The 15,613-nt window shown below is 43.0% G+C and overlaps 2 protein-coding genes across 16 annotated transcripts in view; one reads left to right on the top strand and one right to left on the bottom strand.

Moving 5' to 3' along the window:
• Nucleotides 1-1,456: 1,456 nt before the first annotated feature.
• Nucleotides 1,457-6,467, top strand: C19H17orf58 (chromosome 19 C17orf58 homolog). Its single transcript, XM_070773827.1, has 4 exons — nucleotides 1,457-1,586; nucleotides 3,887-4,423; nucleotides 4,658-4,849; nucleotides 5,508-6,467. The coding sequence occupies exons 1-4, from the start codon at nucleotides 1,511-1,513 to the stop codon at nucleotides 5,696-5,698; spliced, it is 996 nt and encodes a 331-aa protein (XP_070629928.1). The 5' UTR covers nucleotides 1,457-1,510; the 3' UTR covers nucleotides 5,699-6,467.
• A 2,963-nt stretch (nucleotides 6,468-9,430) lies between these two features.
• The window catches only part of BPTF (bromodomain PHD finger transcription factor), a 133,336-nt gene continuing 127,153 nt past the window's right edge, over nucleotides 9,431-15,613 (bottom strand). For 14 of the 15 annotated variants that reach the window (XM_070773819.1, XM_070773818.1, XM_070773816.1 and 11 more), the window contains one exon: nucleotides 9,431-11,583. In XM_070773819.1, the coding sequence (XP_070629920.1) occupies nucleotides 11,547-11,583 (37 nt within the window). In that variant the 3' untranslated portion in view covers nucleotides 9,431-11,546. Of the gene's footprint in view, nucleotides 12,391-15,613 lie in introns of all 15 variants that reach the window. The other variant, XM_070773811.1, reaches the window with a different exon arrangement.

Consider the following 15,613-nt stretch of genomic DNA (forward strand, 5'->3'; position numbering starts at 1 on the left):
AAGATATTAATGCAGCAAAACTTTTTAAACAGCTGCATCTCACTGTTGGCTCACGTGCTTAAGATAAAAATGCCTTCATCTCAACATACTTCCCCTTCCTCTTGGATGTGAAGCTGTTGAAATGAGATACACATCGGGAAAGTTGTGGGTTTACTACAGTGAGCTTACTTCCCTCTTCGGTGAATGCTGTTTCAGTTCAATCTGAGAGATAGGGTTCTTAGCTCAGGATGAATTTACAGAGCCATTCAAGAATTCAGACCCAATGGGACTTCCCTGGTGGTCCAGTAGCTAGGACTCCGAGCTCCCAGTACAGGGGGCCCAGGTTCTATCCCTGGTCAGGGAACTAGATCCCACATGCCTCAACTAAAAGAGAACCCACATGTCACAACGAAGATCAAAAGATCCTGTATGCTGCAACTAGATTCAGTGTAGCTAAATAAATATTAAAAAAAAAAAAAGAATTCAGACCAAGTAGTGAGTGAGTTTTTCTTAGAAAGAAAAAACACAAAACCCACCTTTCTTGAGGAGGTGAGCCATCAACAGAGAGCTGAGGAGGATTTTTCACTGTCCCTGGTGGCTGAGAGGTAAAGAGTCCACCTGCAATGCAGGAGACATGGATTTGAGATGCGGGTTCCATCCCTGGGTTGGGAACACTCCCTGAAGAAGGAAATGGCAACCCACTCCAACCCACTCCAGTATTCTTGCCTGGGAAATCTCATGGACACAGGAGCCTGGTGGGCTATATAGTCCATGGGGTTGCAAGAGTCAGGCACGACTTAGTGACTAAACCACCACCACCACCATCCTCTAGCACCTGGTGGCTAAAAGACTTGATGAATCTAGCCAACTAGATACCAATTTCAATTAGGGGAAGGAGGAGAGAGAGAGAAGAAAAGCTATTAATATTTTATGAGGGCGTTTGGGCCTTTCTGATTCTAGAATATAAATATTACATATATAATGTAATCAAACCCAGGATGTAGTGACTTAGTTCATCTCAGAATCCATGACACATTCTGGGATGAATTTTCTGTCACCTGGAATCTCCTCCCTTCCACAAACCCAAACTGTCTTAGGCTCTAATTTGCCTATTTGTTGTTGGCTTAATCTAGAAAAATCTCCTTATCACTCATTCTCCCACACCCAGTCCCTCAGCCCCTCAACACCCTTTTTTGGTGTTGCCGCCCTACACGCTCCTCCACCCAGCCCCAGCCCGCAAGCCCACACGGGTTTAAAGTGTCGGATTCGATGTTCTCATTGCCCGCAGATCGCAGGACAGACGTTCCCAGGGACAACTTTGAGAGGCCACGTGCTCTTCCCCCTTAGGAGGTGGGAGAAATCCTTGCAGCTCGGTTTTGTTCCAATGGTCTGTTCAGTGAGTGATTCCCGTTTCCCCAAAGGCTGCCCCTCATTAGCATGAACGGGGGTGGGGGTGTGGAGAAGGGGTGGGGGGAGAGAAAGAGCAAAAGCCCAGGCTCAGTTTTAGAGCCTGGGAACCGTGTCTACAAACATGACAGCTAGAGCTTTCTGGCTCCTCTGTTTGATCGTTGGATCTTCTCCCGAAGCCCCAGTGGCGGAGAGAAAAGGTAAGATCGATGAAACGCTGAGCCCTGGGAGAGGGGCTGGAATCCGGGGGCGAGGTGCGGAGAGCGCGCGACGAAGGGAGGGACGAGAAAGGGGTCAGGGCTGACCAGAGACTCCAGGTCCGTGTTCGTGTTTGAAAGGAGCAAAATGTGTCCCCAAGATTGTGTGTGTCTTGGCAGCCTTTTCGGAATGAAGCCAGTTGTTCAGCTACTGAAATGATCTCGAGCGAGCCTGGCAGGCTGGAGAAAACTTTGCATGTTAAGTAGTTGCTCCATCACAGAGGAGAGAAAGTGTCAAAAGGGGTCGTGGCGCGCCTTTCGGAAGCCTTGCGGGCCGGGCTCGCGGGACGCGGCGGGCGGCGGGCGCCCCAGGAGCTCGGGGTCCGCCCTGCGCCCGGGTCCGCGTCCCGCCGGCGATCTCAGGCGCTGGGTGCGCCCCGCCGCGGCTGGGGGCGGAGGGAGCCGAAATCGGACCTCTCTTCCCTCTCCCTGCAGCCCCAACCAATTGCCTTGGGACACCTGAGTCTTTAAAACACACAAAACATATACACACAGTTTCATGCATGAGATGGAAAATACTGAGAATGAAGAAACAAGAGGTTCTCTGCGGAGAGGTGTTTTTGTTTGGCTTTTATTTAGATGTTCTGTTCCATTCACTATCTCCGGGAAAAATAGCTTCCGCACCTCGCAGGGCAATTTACTTTGGGTTATTTTTCCACATGGAAATTGAATGACTTCAGTGGCATTTAACCCAAATATCAGACAATCTTTCCCATGACAACAGATGGTGATATCAATGGGGAAGCAGTTGTGAGGTCAACAGTTGACAGTCAGGAATTGGATATCCACCAGAACTTTATTCAGCTGTGTATGGGCAACGTTGAACATAATGAGTCAGAATCAACCTCTCTGCAAAAACATGAACTGTAACCGGCGATTATTGCTGGCTGAAAGCTGATTTTAAGGGAGATTGTCAATTTGGCAAGATAAATCACTTGAAATGAAGATTGTCAATTTGGCAAGATAAATCACTTTAAATGAAGTGTTGCAAGAACTGCAAAGGGGGCAGGCCAAGCATTTCGATGCCAGAGGAGAGAAATACTGAAAACCAGCCGTTAACACAATAGAAAAAATAAAGACAGGCTCTTGTGCCCGCCTGGAGGGCACCGGGACCCAGGCAAAAGGGGGAGGTGATATTGTGTAACTGGGCATGGAAAGTTGCCCAGCTTCTAAGCTGGCTGAAGTTTGCTCACAACCTGCCTGCAGAGCTGGGGGAAAATCACTAATAATTTCAAAAATTTGTTTTCATGCCATGCCATTTAGGAGCTTTTTCTCTACCACGAAAATGATGCGGGGCGGGGGGAGGGGGACATGTAAGGGATGTGTGTCACACTTAACCGGGGGCTTCTGCCTCCCAGCCACGCTTTAAACGTCTTTCTAAGCTGTGGTTTACTAATAAGCGGTGTCCAAGAAGCCAGATAAAAATCCACTCACAAATGCTCGATTCTGCGGAGACCAAGATGACAGTGTAAACACGGATGGGAAAACCAAATAGTTCTGTTGTCAGGGGCGCTTAAACAATTAGGAGAACCTGTAATATGAGACCTTTCCCCCTGGGGTTTGCTCTCGGTACTTTCTCAACAAACTGTACATAGCAGAAAGGCGGATGTTTATATATATATTAAAGAAAGGGCAAAAAGAGTTTGTTATTTAACCAGAGTTGTCAGTTGTGTTTAGTCCTAGAACAAATAGGTTGTTGTAATTTTAAAAGCTATTGATTTAGACAGGGTCCTTAACAAAATGAAATTTTCCCATGTGGTGAGAAAAATGTTCTTAGTTGTCCTCATTCTCACAGGGCGAGACCCTCATCTGGGTCTTCCTGTGAGGCCTAGGAAACCCGTGCTCATCAGAAGCTGGGGCGTCTTTCCTCTCCTAATTGGGGGGCGCCTTCCTCCCCCCCTCCGGTTCTCTTCGCTTCATTTCCAGGTCCCCGCTCGCAGGTGTATGGCTCTGTTAACATTGTCCATCTCCTCCCTCCCCCGCCCCACGTCAGCCTCTCCTCCGCTCCCCTCCGCAGCCTCATCTCCTTCCTCAGTCTCCCCGGCCTCACCTCGCCTCCCCTCCTCTCGGCCTCTCTCCCTTCTTCTCGGCCTCTCCCCTTCCCCCCTCCCCTTCCCTCCCCTCACAGTCTCCTCTTTGCCCCCCTCCTCTCGACCAGCCCCCTCCCCTGCCCTCTCCTCTCAGCCTCCCCGGCCTCTCCTCCTCTAATGGCCTCCCCGGCCTCTCCTCTTCTCTCCCTACAGCCTCGCCGCCCCACAGCCGGAAGCCCGACCCGGGCGAAGGCCCGAGTGCGGAGATGCCTGGACCCCGGGCGCAGCCAGTCCCCGAGGCCCCGCGGCGGCCGCGCGCGGCCGAAGCCGCTCCCCGTGCCTGGTCAGACCTGAGGCGCCGGAAGCCCCCGCCGCCCGCGGAGAACCGGGCGGGCTTCCGGGAAGCCGCGCGCGCACCCGCCGGCCCGCCGAGCCCGCGTCTGGCGCAGGCCGAGAACCGCGCGTCACCGCGCCGCCAGCCGGCGCTGGGGGATTCCCCGCGGCGCGCACGCGCCCGGGCCCCGCGCCTCCCGGCAGTGCGGCCTTCCGCGCGCGCCGCCGAGATCCCCGCCGGCCCCGCCCACCCCAACCGGCCGCGCGCCGCCGCGCCGCCCCCGGAACCCGCGCCCGCGCCGCCGCCGCACCTCGGCACGCTGCAGGGGGAGGACGCCGAGCCCGGCGCCGAGCCCTGTGCGCGCGCCTGCAGGGCGGACTTGGACGAGCGCGAGTCCTATTGCGCCAGCGAGTTCGGTGAGTCCCGCCCGCAGCTCCTCCCGGGCCCGGGCGACCGAGCTCAGGCCACGGGGCGAGCGAGCCTTTCCGAGCCAAGAGCGCCGGGCTGTGGCCCGGGGCCCCTAAACCAAACCCTAGAGAAACCCACCCACTCGGTCTTTCAAGACCCAGAGATTTGTAAGAAACCCACTGGGGGGAGAAAAGAGGATGTGAGCGCTATGCATTTCTCCAAACTCTGTTTTTTGAAAGCAGCGTTGAACGGAATCGTGCATGATGTAGACGTCCTCGGCACAGGGATCCGGCTGGTGACTCTCCTGGTGGACCGAGACGGGCTGTACAAGATGAACCGCCTGTACATCACTCCGGACGGGTTTTTCTTCCGAGTCCACATACTAGCCCTAGACTCCTCTAGTTGCAATAAGCCATGTCCAGAGTTTAAGCCAGGTATTGAAACTGACCGAAGGGACCATTTTGAATATGCACTTTATGCCACTTTGTAACGTGTGTATGCCACAGTTCGGCCCCTATCGGTCATCTCAGTACCATTTTTTGGGGGGGGGCGGGGAAGGGTATTCTAAAATGAATAGAATTTAGACAAGTATCACTTCGGCCACTCTGTGATTTAAATTCCATCAGCGAACACCCCCTCCCGGCTCCTCTGGTTAAGGATGGGAACTGCGCGCGTTGGCACAAAGCAAGTCACTATTTGTTGACAAGTGGAGTGAATGATCGAACACAGTTGCCAGAAGGCATGCCTAAGGGGCTGTTTAAACTGTTTATAGTCGTCTTTGCGGGGGCGGGGGGCGAGTAATGCCTACTCCTACGTCGTTCTAGAAATGTGCTCTGTAAAATCTTGCTGGTACTGTTGTGAGTGGAACCTTTGTTCCTAGTGTTGGCTACTAACAGCCTGAGAATCTGATTGTAAAGGTCACTCAGCTGTTTCCACCTGTTGTCTGAGATCTGAATGTCTGAGATTCAGCAAGTGCAACAAGATCGTAGATTCAAGCTATAGGCATGTCTTAAAGGTGTTACGTTTTCTTGTTACATGGCACTTGAAAGATAACTATACCTTTATATTTTGGCTTTTTTTTTCCTTCTTCAGGCAGCAGGTATATTGTGATGGGCCACATCTACCATAAGAGAAGGCAGCTCCCTACAGCTCTGCTTCAGATCCTGAGAGGGCGCCTTCGCCCAGGAGATGGACTACTCAGGAGCAGCAGCAGCTACGTGAAAAGATTTAACCGAAAAAGGGATGGGCAAGTGCAAGGGGCAATTCACGCCCAGTGCATCTGAAACACACCAGCTGGGCATTTCTGGATCTGAAACTTAAATTCTGCAACAAGACAGGAAAGGCCTTATCATCATATAATGGGATTTTCCTTTAGAAAGGGCACATAGTCCCTTTAGGAACTATTTGAAAGTCCCAACTCTCATCTTGAAGTCACTGTCTTATTTACAAAAGGCTTCTTAAATGGTTATGCTTCTGAGCTCCATGGCGGGGTTATTCAACTGGTGTGCCAGTTCTTCACACAAGCTCAGCTCACTGACCTGTCCAGTTAACAGATCACTGCTTCATGTTGTTTATTTTTAATTATTTTAATTTAAATACATTCTTCAGTAGAAATAGTTCACAAAAACATTTGCTTGATCTTAAATATACAATTCCAAGTAGTTTGTATCATGTATCAAACCAGATTTTATACTAAAACCATCACATTTTAAATTCTGTACATAACAGTAAATGCACTAGTCAGACGTATTAAATGTCATTTAGATCACATTTAGATCAAACACTAAAGTTGGAGCCCAAGACAAGTATTGAAGTTTTCCACTTAAAGAGTACCGAAGGTCTTATGTCAAGCAAACAGGTGTTCCTGATGTACCAAAATACAAGATACAGTGTATTTTCCCGCCTCCCAGGTTCTAAAATCCTATGTTTTGTGCCATATTGGCAGCTATCCCAATGCCAAACATATTCTGAGTGTATCTGATGTCATTTTTCTATTAAGACCAAGTATCATGTTTGTGTTTGTAAAGCAGTAAATCTTGCTGTGAAATCAGATCTTGGATGCACCTGGTTTTTTTAGCCTCATTGAGCCCCAGAAGGTTTGGGCAAAAAGCATTTCTCAAACTCACTCCCCAAACCCTGGAACCAGTATTTAATGATGGCTTGCAAGCATGTGAATCGTAAACGTTTTCCAGCTAGCTTGAAAAATATTTAATCACAAACTGAATTTATTATTGATTTTATATCTGAGCCCACAAAGACATTAACTGTTTTTTTTTTCCCCCCAGAAGACCAAGCTGTGCTTTAGTTAATTTGAAACTGTGAACAGAGACACTGATAATCCTTGAAGGTGACTGCCTAAAGAAAAATAACTGCACTGAAGAGAAAAACAGCACATTTGGTTTCCAAGGAGATGCACTGGAGTTCAAGCTATGTCAGTCTGTAATGGCCTCAAAGAGGCATCATGTACACACAGGATGTCAGGACAGCACAGTGACTATACAGCCTAAAACATATCTGCCTGTGATAAGATACTGTTACCTTATTTGTCCCAAATGAGGCAAAAAGTCGAGAGGCTCTGACTATTCTGTGGTAAAGCATTAACTAAAGGATTTTTAGAGAGTTTGCTGAGAATGAGTTTTGCCCAAGCTTATTAAAAATTATCCTAGAATTGCCTCTTGGGAATCCACTGCATTATTACATGAACCATTGACAGATTATAGTATGCAGTGAATGAAGAGCTTCTGGATTAGTTTTCTTTAGGACAGAAATTAAGACAGAAGTAGCACCAGTCACAAAAACCAAAGCTAAACTTGTAAATGTCAAATGGCTAAGTGGTGATCCGGAGTAACATGGTGGGGAAGATTACAATGTGACCAAATAGATGATTAGTTGGATGGTCAGATGTTAGAGTATAAAGGGAAGTATTATAAATAGCTCTGGTTTAAAAGAGAGGGGGAAAAATCACTTTTATATAAGACTGAGGGTTAGGGTTTGATTAGACTGTTAATAGTTTGAGAGGTTTTGAAATCACACACAAGTCACTTAGAGGTCACATGGTTAATGTGGCAAGCACAAGCATGTCAACTTTTTAAAAACTGCCTTGTTAAAACCAAGGCAATCATTCAAGACCAAGTTTGCAGTGAAAGACAAGTGAGGCTCAGGTGAGGTCAAAAAGTGGTCTGTGTGGGGATATGGACGGGAGGCAGTGAAGAACAGACTGGTAATTCCAGGTTAGGCAAAAAAGTTTACGAAGAATCTCAATATTAGTCAGTACTTTGGACACAATCTTTGAATTTTATGGAAAATTTTAACTTGCAAATTTACTGTAGTTCCGAACCCTTCTGTCCTGTTGATACGATTTTTCTTAGTACGTTGGTTTGTGCTCCAGAGACTAAAGGATCTTGGGCACCATACTCTGTTGCCTTCAAGAGGAACTCAAAACATTCCTCCTTCAATTAAACTGTTGGAGCTCAAGCAGAAAAAAAGTGTTTGTCTTTTGATAGGGAAAGGTTCATAAAACATACACACTTTTGTACTAGCTTTTAACTCTTAAAGACATCACTTGGTACTATTTGTTTTTCTCAAAATAATTTTTAAGGTTCATCAAACACAGGTATTTGCAAACACCTAAAAACTGACCTGGCCCTTCCCAGGTGGCTCAGTGGTAAAGAAGCCACCTGCCAAGCAGACGTGGGTTCAATCCCTGGGGTGGGAAGATTCCCTGGAGAAGGAAATGGCAACCCCTCCTAGGATTCTTGCCTAAGATATCCCATGGACAGAGGAGCGTGGGCAGGCATGGGTTCCATGGGGTTGCAAAGTGGTGGACAGCCACCACTACCAGAACCTGACTCACTGTCTACAACAGGTAACTTCAATTTCAGGTGGACTTTATCATTTTAAAACTGTAGCACTTATTTCTTTAGTTGAATCTGGTCCAAATCGGACCAAGAGGGGTGTGATCTTCTAAGAAATGTCTTTTGTGGTATCTTATTCCAAGTATCCAAAAGTACTTTGTGTTCAATTCACTAAAAACCTTTCCCCAAGTACTTGTAAGACATTACTTTGTTCCTGAGAGGCCACCATTTTCATTTTAAGGACGAAATCTGACCCTCATGGGTAATGGCCTCAGTCATGAAGCTACGTGTGTAGATTTAAGAGGTCATCACGCTGGCTCTGTAGTATCAGAAACACAAAGATGTAGGGAGTTTGCCTAACAAATGAACAGAAACAGGGAAAGAACTTTTTATTTGCAGATTCCAGGAAGGTAGATTACAAACAACAGCAAATCTCAGCATCTCTTTAATAACACTCTAGGCCACTTGAAATATAAAAAAGTAATTGTTTTACTTTAGAAAATATCTCTGAAAGTTCACTTTTTAACTGCCACAGGACATTAACTAAAATACAAATCCTGCAGAGTTTGGGTAGGAGAAAAAAAAACCTTACCAATATTATGAAAATACTTTTTATGAAATGGTTTCAAGGATTGTGAACTTGGCCGATGAAATATAACAAGCATTGAAAATACTTCTAGCCAAGGAAATTGTTGATGCAAAGTAAACATATATCTATATGTATACACACACACAAGTCCAAAGGCTGGGTAGAAAAACCCTAACAGTATAACAAATGTGCATTCTAGCACTTGGATTATTGAAAGCAAAATAGTTGTATTATATATACTTTATTGAGTAGCAGAAGCTTATCAAATACTCATAGAAAAGCAGCTTTTGAAACTCATTATGTGTATATAAGAAGGCGTGTTTTCCCAAAAATTACTTTTCAAAGACTAAAGCTCTGTAGTTGATAAAACTATAAAATGTCTATGTATTTATATGGTGATAGAAATCACAAGAGGCTTTATACTATTAAATACACTTATGAAATTAACATCTTCCTGGTCCAAGGATTCCCACAAAATTTACCATTTTTGTACAATTTGGCAATGTCAACATCTACAGAAAATATATTAACCAACCAACCAACCACTGTTTCATTAGGAACTGCACCAAATCCAACGTCAAAAACATTACTTTATTTTTCTAGGATGAAATGTCCTATTACGTACAAAAAGAATTGCCGTTTAAATTTGCCACAATCTGTTAAAAACATAGCAATCTATTGCCTACAGATAGGAAAGTTCTTGCCGCAACGTTTTAAGTGATTAAGCCCATCTATATCTATATATATATGAATAAATAGTACAGAAATACTGTGACGTGATGAGATGCAAAATAATTTCATAATTCATTAAAATGTAGGATTCTTGCATCAGCACAGTGCATACAATATGTAACATTTTTTTGAAAAGCAAAAGGACAAAATAACCTATGTTTGACTACTTCCATGTTAATATTTTAAGCAAAAACTTTGTTTCCATGTTTTCAATGTTGAACAATTAGTCTCTTTTAGTTTGTAAGTAAAAGTGACATTTTTATGTACAAAAAGGAATGGGCTTCATTAGATAACATTAACCCAGAATAACTTGTACACCTGAGCCTGTAATAAGAAATAATTGGGAACTGTAGTAACGTCTTTCTTTTAAGAAACTAAGGTCTGGGAAGGTTTTGCATAGCAGGGTGATATTAAACAGAGGAAACTTAAAAAGTAACTATTAGATAAAATTCCAGAACCTGGTAGGACAAAGCTAATATGAATTAGTGCAAAATCTAGTAAAATTTTTGCAAAGCTGCATAAACCAACTATGGCAGATCTCACAGAAGCGATTATAACAATGTAGAAATACGACGTGTAGATTAAAACACTGAAAGGAAAAACATGCAAACTACACCTTCCTCTGAGGTTTCCCTTTTCCCCCTACTGCTTACACTACTTTTTCTTACGTGGGAAAAAACCCCAAACAACTCAACCAACCAACCAATACAGAAAGGATGAAGTCATTAAAAAAAAAAATGCCCTTCATAAAATATCAGTAGCAGTCTGTAAAGGGTAGTCTGCCTGGTATCGTAAAACGTACAGACGAAGGCAACGTGTATTTTGTCACATTATCTTTTTTTTTTTTAATCAGTCTGATCAATTGATGCAACAGGATTAGCACCGTTGAATATTTTTCTTTGACATGATGACAGTGGGCTGGGAATTGTAAAATTTAGGAGCACTACTGCCCTGGAGAAATCCAGGTACAATCAGATCCTTCTGCCTTTTTATTTTTCTACCTTGTAGCCCTCCCTTTCCCCTCAAAAGGCTTACGGAGAATCATTAGCGCACATTCAAAGACACCATCTGTGGGAGAAAAATGATCTCCATTTATTTTGTTTCATATACATCCATAGTTGAATTTTAATACAAAAAGAAAAAAAAATTAGAATCTGACAAATGTTTACAAACAAGATACCTTCAAATAGATTTTACTCATTTTAGCCTGGTGCAGAGTAAATGACAAATTGTTCTGTTATATTCAAGGCAACAGAGTCTGTAGTCCAGGACACTCAGCCCAACCTTTATGCAAGCTTAATTTTTATCTACTATGAACAATAAACTCATTGTTGATTCCCAGTTGTGTGTGTGTGTGTGTGTGTGTGTGTGTGTGCACATGTGTACATAGCAGCTCCTTTCATAGAAAGAAAAGACATCTAGAGGTCGTCTTGTACTTTTACCTACAGGAATCATGATAAGATACAGAATGGATTACATGTAACCGGGGCTGGATTTTATAAGAAAAAATAATTAGCTGACAAATGAGGGTAGCAATAAAAAAGCGTCTTTTTTGCAACAATAAATAAATACAGTCGAAAGTTTTCTGCGAGACTCTAAACCAGCTTCTTCACTGAAGAGCAGACGTGGCATTTCCATGGAGTTACACTTGACCCCATATTATCTTTTTTTTTTTTCTTGCTTTCTTTTTTTTCAATAAACAAAGTTTTCCCGCTTCTGCCACAATAGTAAAACCATTTGATCTTGACAAGATAATGGTGTCGTTGACTTTGCTTTCCCTTGTCCGTTGGACAAAATTGGCCAAGAATATAATTGGACTGTTATGACCAATAAAAACGAAGTTTAGGTCAAGTCTTGTCAGGATAACCTGACTAAAAACATCTGGCTCCTTAATTTTAAAATAGTTCAGACAACCAGATTCTTGCTGTGTTTTATGTTAGGTTAACACGCTGAACTTTAAGAAGCTGTAGACTGCAGTTTGTTGTTATGAGACCTACAGAATACAGAAAAAAGGGAACAATTAAGCACCCTTCATTTTTTAAAACAATGATGCTTTATGTGGATGCCAAGGTCAGTCTGTCTGGGGAAAGCAGCCATGTTCTTTCATTCACCCTTGGCAAGCAAATATATGAAAACAAGAAATTAAACAAGTAACCTATAATATTAAAATTTTTCATGGTACACTAAACATGATAATTCAGTGGAAAAAGCCAATATTTTTTAAAAAGGAATATATATATTATATATATATATATATATATATATATATTTGTCCAATACAACATTTTTAGCCAAAGGGACAAATAGAAACATTTACAAAAGCATTACCATTGTGGTAAAAGATGTGGATACCTATGCGTGTGTGTGCTTATTTACATTGAGTTGGGAAGTATGAAGGAAAATAATACTAAAAGGAGAGAAATAACAGTATTAAAATCACAGTTTTTTCTATTAAAGTTCAGAAAGTCTCCTTTCTAGTTTCACAGTTTTATTAACAACTTTTGTTAGTAAACCAAATTACTGTACAGTTATCAAGTATGTACTATTGCCAATAGTGTATATAAATACAGTCTTCCAGGAGTTTACAATTCTTAAATACATTGTTCAACATGGCTGCTAGAATAAACTGTTTACTACTATACATCTTTTTTTTTTTTTAAACATTAAAAAATTATATTAACTAATCTGAACTCTGGGGGGCAATTCTGAATTAGGTAATCACGTGGTACAATAAAAGAAAGAGTGACCCCAACATCCAGTTCTGATTCCAGTTAAAAATTCAGACTAAAGATATCACAATCTGTAAGAAAAGAAAGAACACGGATGATAAAAATGATGAATTGTAACAAAGAACAGTTAACGAAAATAATGCTGGAGATTGCAAATTAAAAATGGGGAAAATATGGCAAAGGAAACACTGGAAATCCATAAATAAATAAAATTTCAAAGATTGGCTACATATATGTTTCATTCTAAACTCAACAAAAGTTCCCTAATACCACTTCACATTTTTTTTTTAACATAAGCAAGACTTGGGCAGAGTCCTCAGTTGACTTCTGTGTTCTTCAATAAAGATCATATAAGCTAGAATATAATTAAATAGCTATAGAAAGTACTTGGGGGCAAGCACTTCTGAGTGGTCCCTTCACTGTGAAGACCCAGCCTTTATGTCTCCTCTCCTTCCCCCAATTCTCTACTTTTGTAGCAGGCCCACCTCATCAGCAGCTGCTGCCACCCCTACTCGGCTGGGATTCAAATCCCCCAGCTTCCACCAAAGGGTAAACTAAAGCCTTTTCAATTAAAAAAAAAAAAAAAAAAAAGCAGTTTCAGAAATTCAGCTGGAGTGTAAACTACGTAAGGTAGGAAGCACAAAGCACAGAGGGCTTATAGTAAGTTTCAACCTAAAGTCTGGGCTGCCTGAGAATTCCTTGGAACTTTCAGTTCTTGGGTAGGGAGATTTCTTACACTGCTATTTCTTACTTTATCAACTTTGCATTGTTTAAATTGTTATGGCAAATGAGAACTGAGCGGCTTATGTAACCATTTTCCCTTCTCCCTTCTTGAGTACAAGTTTTATTTCTCAGTAATTTAAATCTTTCCACGCTTTGTCTGCAGACTGATTATAAAAGTTGGAAATCAATGTGCCATTTACATTATTGTGACTATATAAATATTTTTCTCTGTAGCACCTACTCTTTCCCTAAGAGGGCATTCTTAGTAACCTATACAACTTTTTTCCTTTCATGGAGTTTCTGATTGCCTTTCATCACCACCCCCCCCGACTTACATTCTTAAGTTATCTAATGTATGAATCATTTTTTCCCTCCAGACACATCCCTCCTGGGAGTGCTCCATTCTCCTGCTTCAATTTGCAGTGCCAGCTGCATGGGCCTGCTGTACAAATGCCACTCTGGGTCAGAGTCATTCTCTTAGCTTTCTTGAAATCCAAGGTCTTTCGTTTTTTTGATTTGCTTCTTCTTTTTTTGTTAATGCACATCTTAAAATAACTTGCTAAGAAAGGATGCAAGGGAAAGAAGCTCTTTCTGAGTCCTTATATGACCTGAAAATATACTTATTCTGCCTCTACGTGTGACTGTTTGGCTGGACACAGGTTTCATTTTCCCTCAAACTTTTTGATTATATTCTTCCATTACTCTCTAGAGTTCTGTGTTGTTAGAGAAAAGTCTGATACCAGTCTAATTCCTATTACTTTACAGGAATTTTAACCTCTTTAGAAGCTTTCAGATAGAGCTTCTTCTATCCCTGGCATCTGGAGATTTCAGTTATGGATATATGTGGAATGGACCAGTTACGGAAACGTGGAATGGACCTTTTCCCACTTGTCTGGCTGGCTTACACGTTTACCAACCATTCTCATCCCTCCACACCTCCCACCCAGCTCCACCTCCCTGCCCCACAGAACAAGAGGTCCATGGCAAGCCGCTATATTCAGTATCTGATGCATAGCAGTGGCTCAACAACCATTTGCTGAACGAACAGTTTTGCTTAGATACAAAGTTGTCTGCATCTCACCAGCTCAGGAACTTTTTCTTAGTAGTCCTCTGATAATTTCCTCTCCTCTGTCTTCTCTGTTATTTCTGAAATTTCCATTAAGTGAATACTGGATATTCCATAACACTTTTTTCTTCATATTTTTCACCTCCTTGTCTTTTTGTTCTTTACATTGAGAGTGTCTTGATTCAATGTGTGCAGTAAGTTTGTAAAATTTCTAGTTACTGTTTTTTTTTCAGATTATTCTTTATTTCTAATATCCTGTTCACCATTTTACAGATGCAGTATCTTCTAAAATTTCTCTTGGGACATGATTTAGAGGCTTGCTTTGTTTTTTAAGGTTCTCCTTTGACTTCTCTGGAATCTTTTTTTTTTTTTTGTTACACCCTAACCTTTCACCTTGGCACTGCAGGCTTTCCTTACATATCTGGCTATCCGTAACTGTCTGTTCCCACTTAAGAGTAAGTTCACAAACTTGATGGGTGCCTGGAGAACCCTGTGCATATGTATGCAGCTTACTAACTGGTGGGCTTTGCTTTAGATCAGAGTTTTCAATCTCAACACCACTGACATTCTGGAGCTGGGTAATTCTTTGCTGTAAAGGCTGCAATGTCCGATCCAAGTGTGGGATGTTCAGCAGCATCTCCAGCCTCTACCTATTAGATGTCAGTACCACTTACCACCTCCAAGTGTGACAAACAGCAGTGTCTCCAGGTATTGCTAACTATCCCTTGTAGGCTGAGGGTAAGCAAATTACCCTGTTGAGAGCCCCAGTGTTAGAATAAGGGGAGCCAATCCTTCAGGGATCAGGGGATTTTACTCTGGGTCCCATTCTCTTCTGTCTACTCTAGCTCTCTGCTGATGGTTTATTCTGTTTCTTTGGAGAAAAATCCAGTGTTCTTCCAGTTTTTCAGGCCTCCTACAAGGTCTGCACACAGGGGTCAATGAGGGTGACTAGCCTGGATACGTTGGAGAAGGAAATGGCAACCCACTCCAGTGTTCCTGCCTGAGAATCCCAGGGACAGGGGAGCCTGGTGGGCTGCCATCTATGGGGTCGCACAGAGTCGGACACGACTGAAGTGACTTAGCAGCAGCAGCAGCAGCCTGGATACAGATCTTCAGCTAACGCTTCTCTCTTCCTACTCTCTCACCTTCGATCCTGTTTCAGACTCTGTATGTTGAAGGCTGTCTGGGGTCCTACCAGTCAGCAGGCTGTCGTGTCTGCCGAGGAGCCTGCTGCAGGAGTCTGGCTGCGGCCTTCTTGCCTCCATCAGTCAGTGGCCTTCTGTCTGCTGTATTTCATGATTTGCTGAAATCTCATCAGCTGACTGACTTCTCCCATACTCTTTTCACCACTCTGAATTTATCTTTTTATTCCTTTATTATTATTTTCCTGGGGACTCTGTCATATTCAGTAAGTCCTCTTCCACTTAAGTTTTCCAGCTAATGGGTTCATAGGCAACAGTAAAAGCAGGAAGGTTTTAGAGATTCTTTAACTCTCTTGGTTCGTG

Source organism: Bos indicus, chromosome 19, assembly GCF_029378745.1.
Source record: "Bos indicus isolate NIAB-ARS_2022 breed Sahiwal x Tharparkar chromosome 19, NIAB-ARS_B.indTharparkar_mat_pri_1.0, whole genome shotgun sequence".
NCBI lineage: Eukaryota > Metazoa > Chordata > Mammalia > Artiodactyla > Bovidae > Bos > Bos indicus.

What these genes read in the sequence shown, in the direction of transcription:
- C19H17orf58 (XM_070773827.1), top strand. Translation starts at nt 1,511, where the DNA reads ATGACAGCTAGAGCTTTCTGGCTCCTCTGTTTGATCGTTGGATCTTCT. An exon ending in CTATTGCGCCAGCGAGTTCG is followed by an intron (nt 4,424 to 4,657) that starts GTGAGTCCCGCC and finishes TTTTGAAAGCAG; the next exon opens with CGTTGAACGGAATCGTGCAT. An exon ending in ATGTCCAGAGTTTAAGCCAG is followed by an intron (nt 4,850 to 5,507) that starts GTATTGAAACTG and finishes TTCCTTCTTCAG; the next exon opens with GCAGCAGGTATATTGTGATG.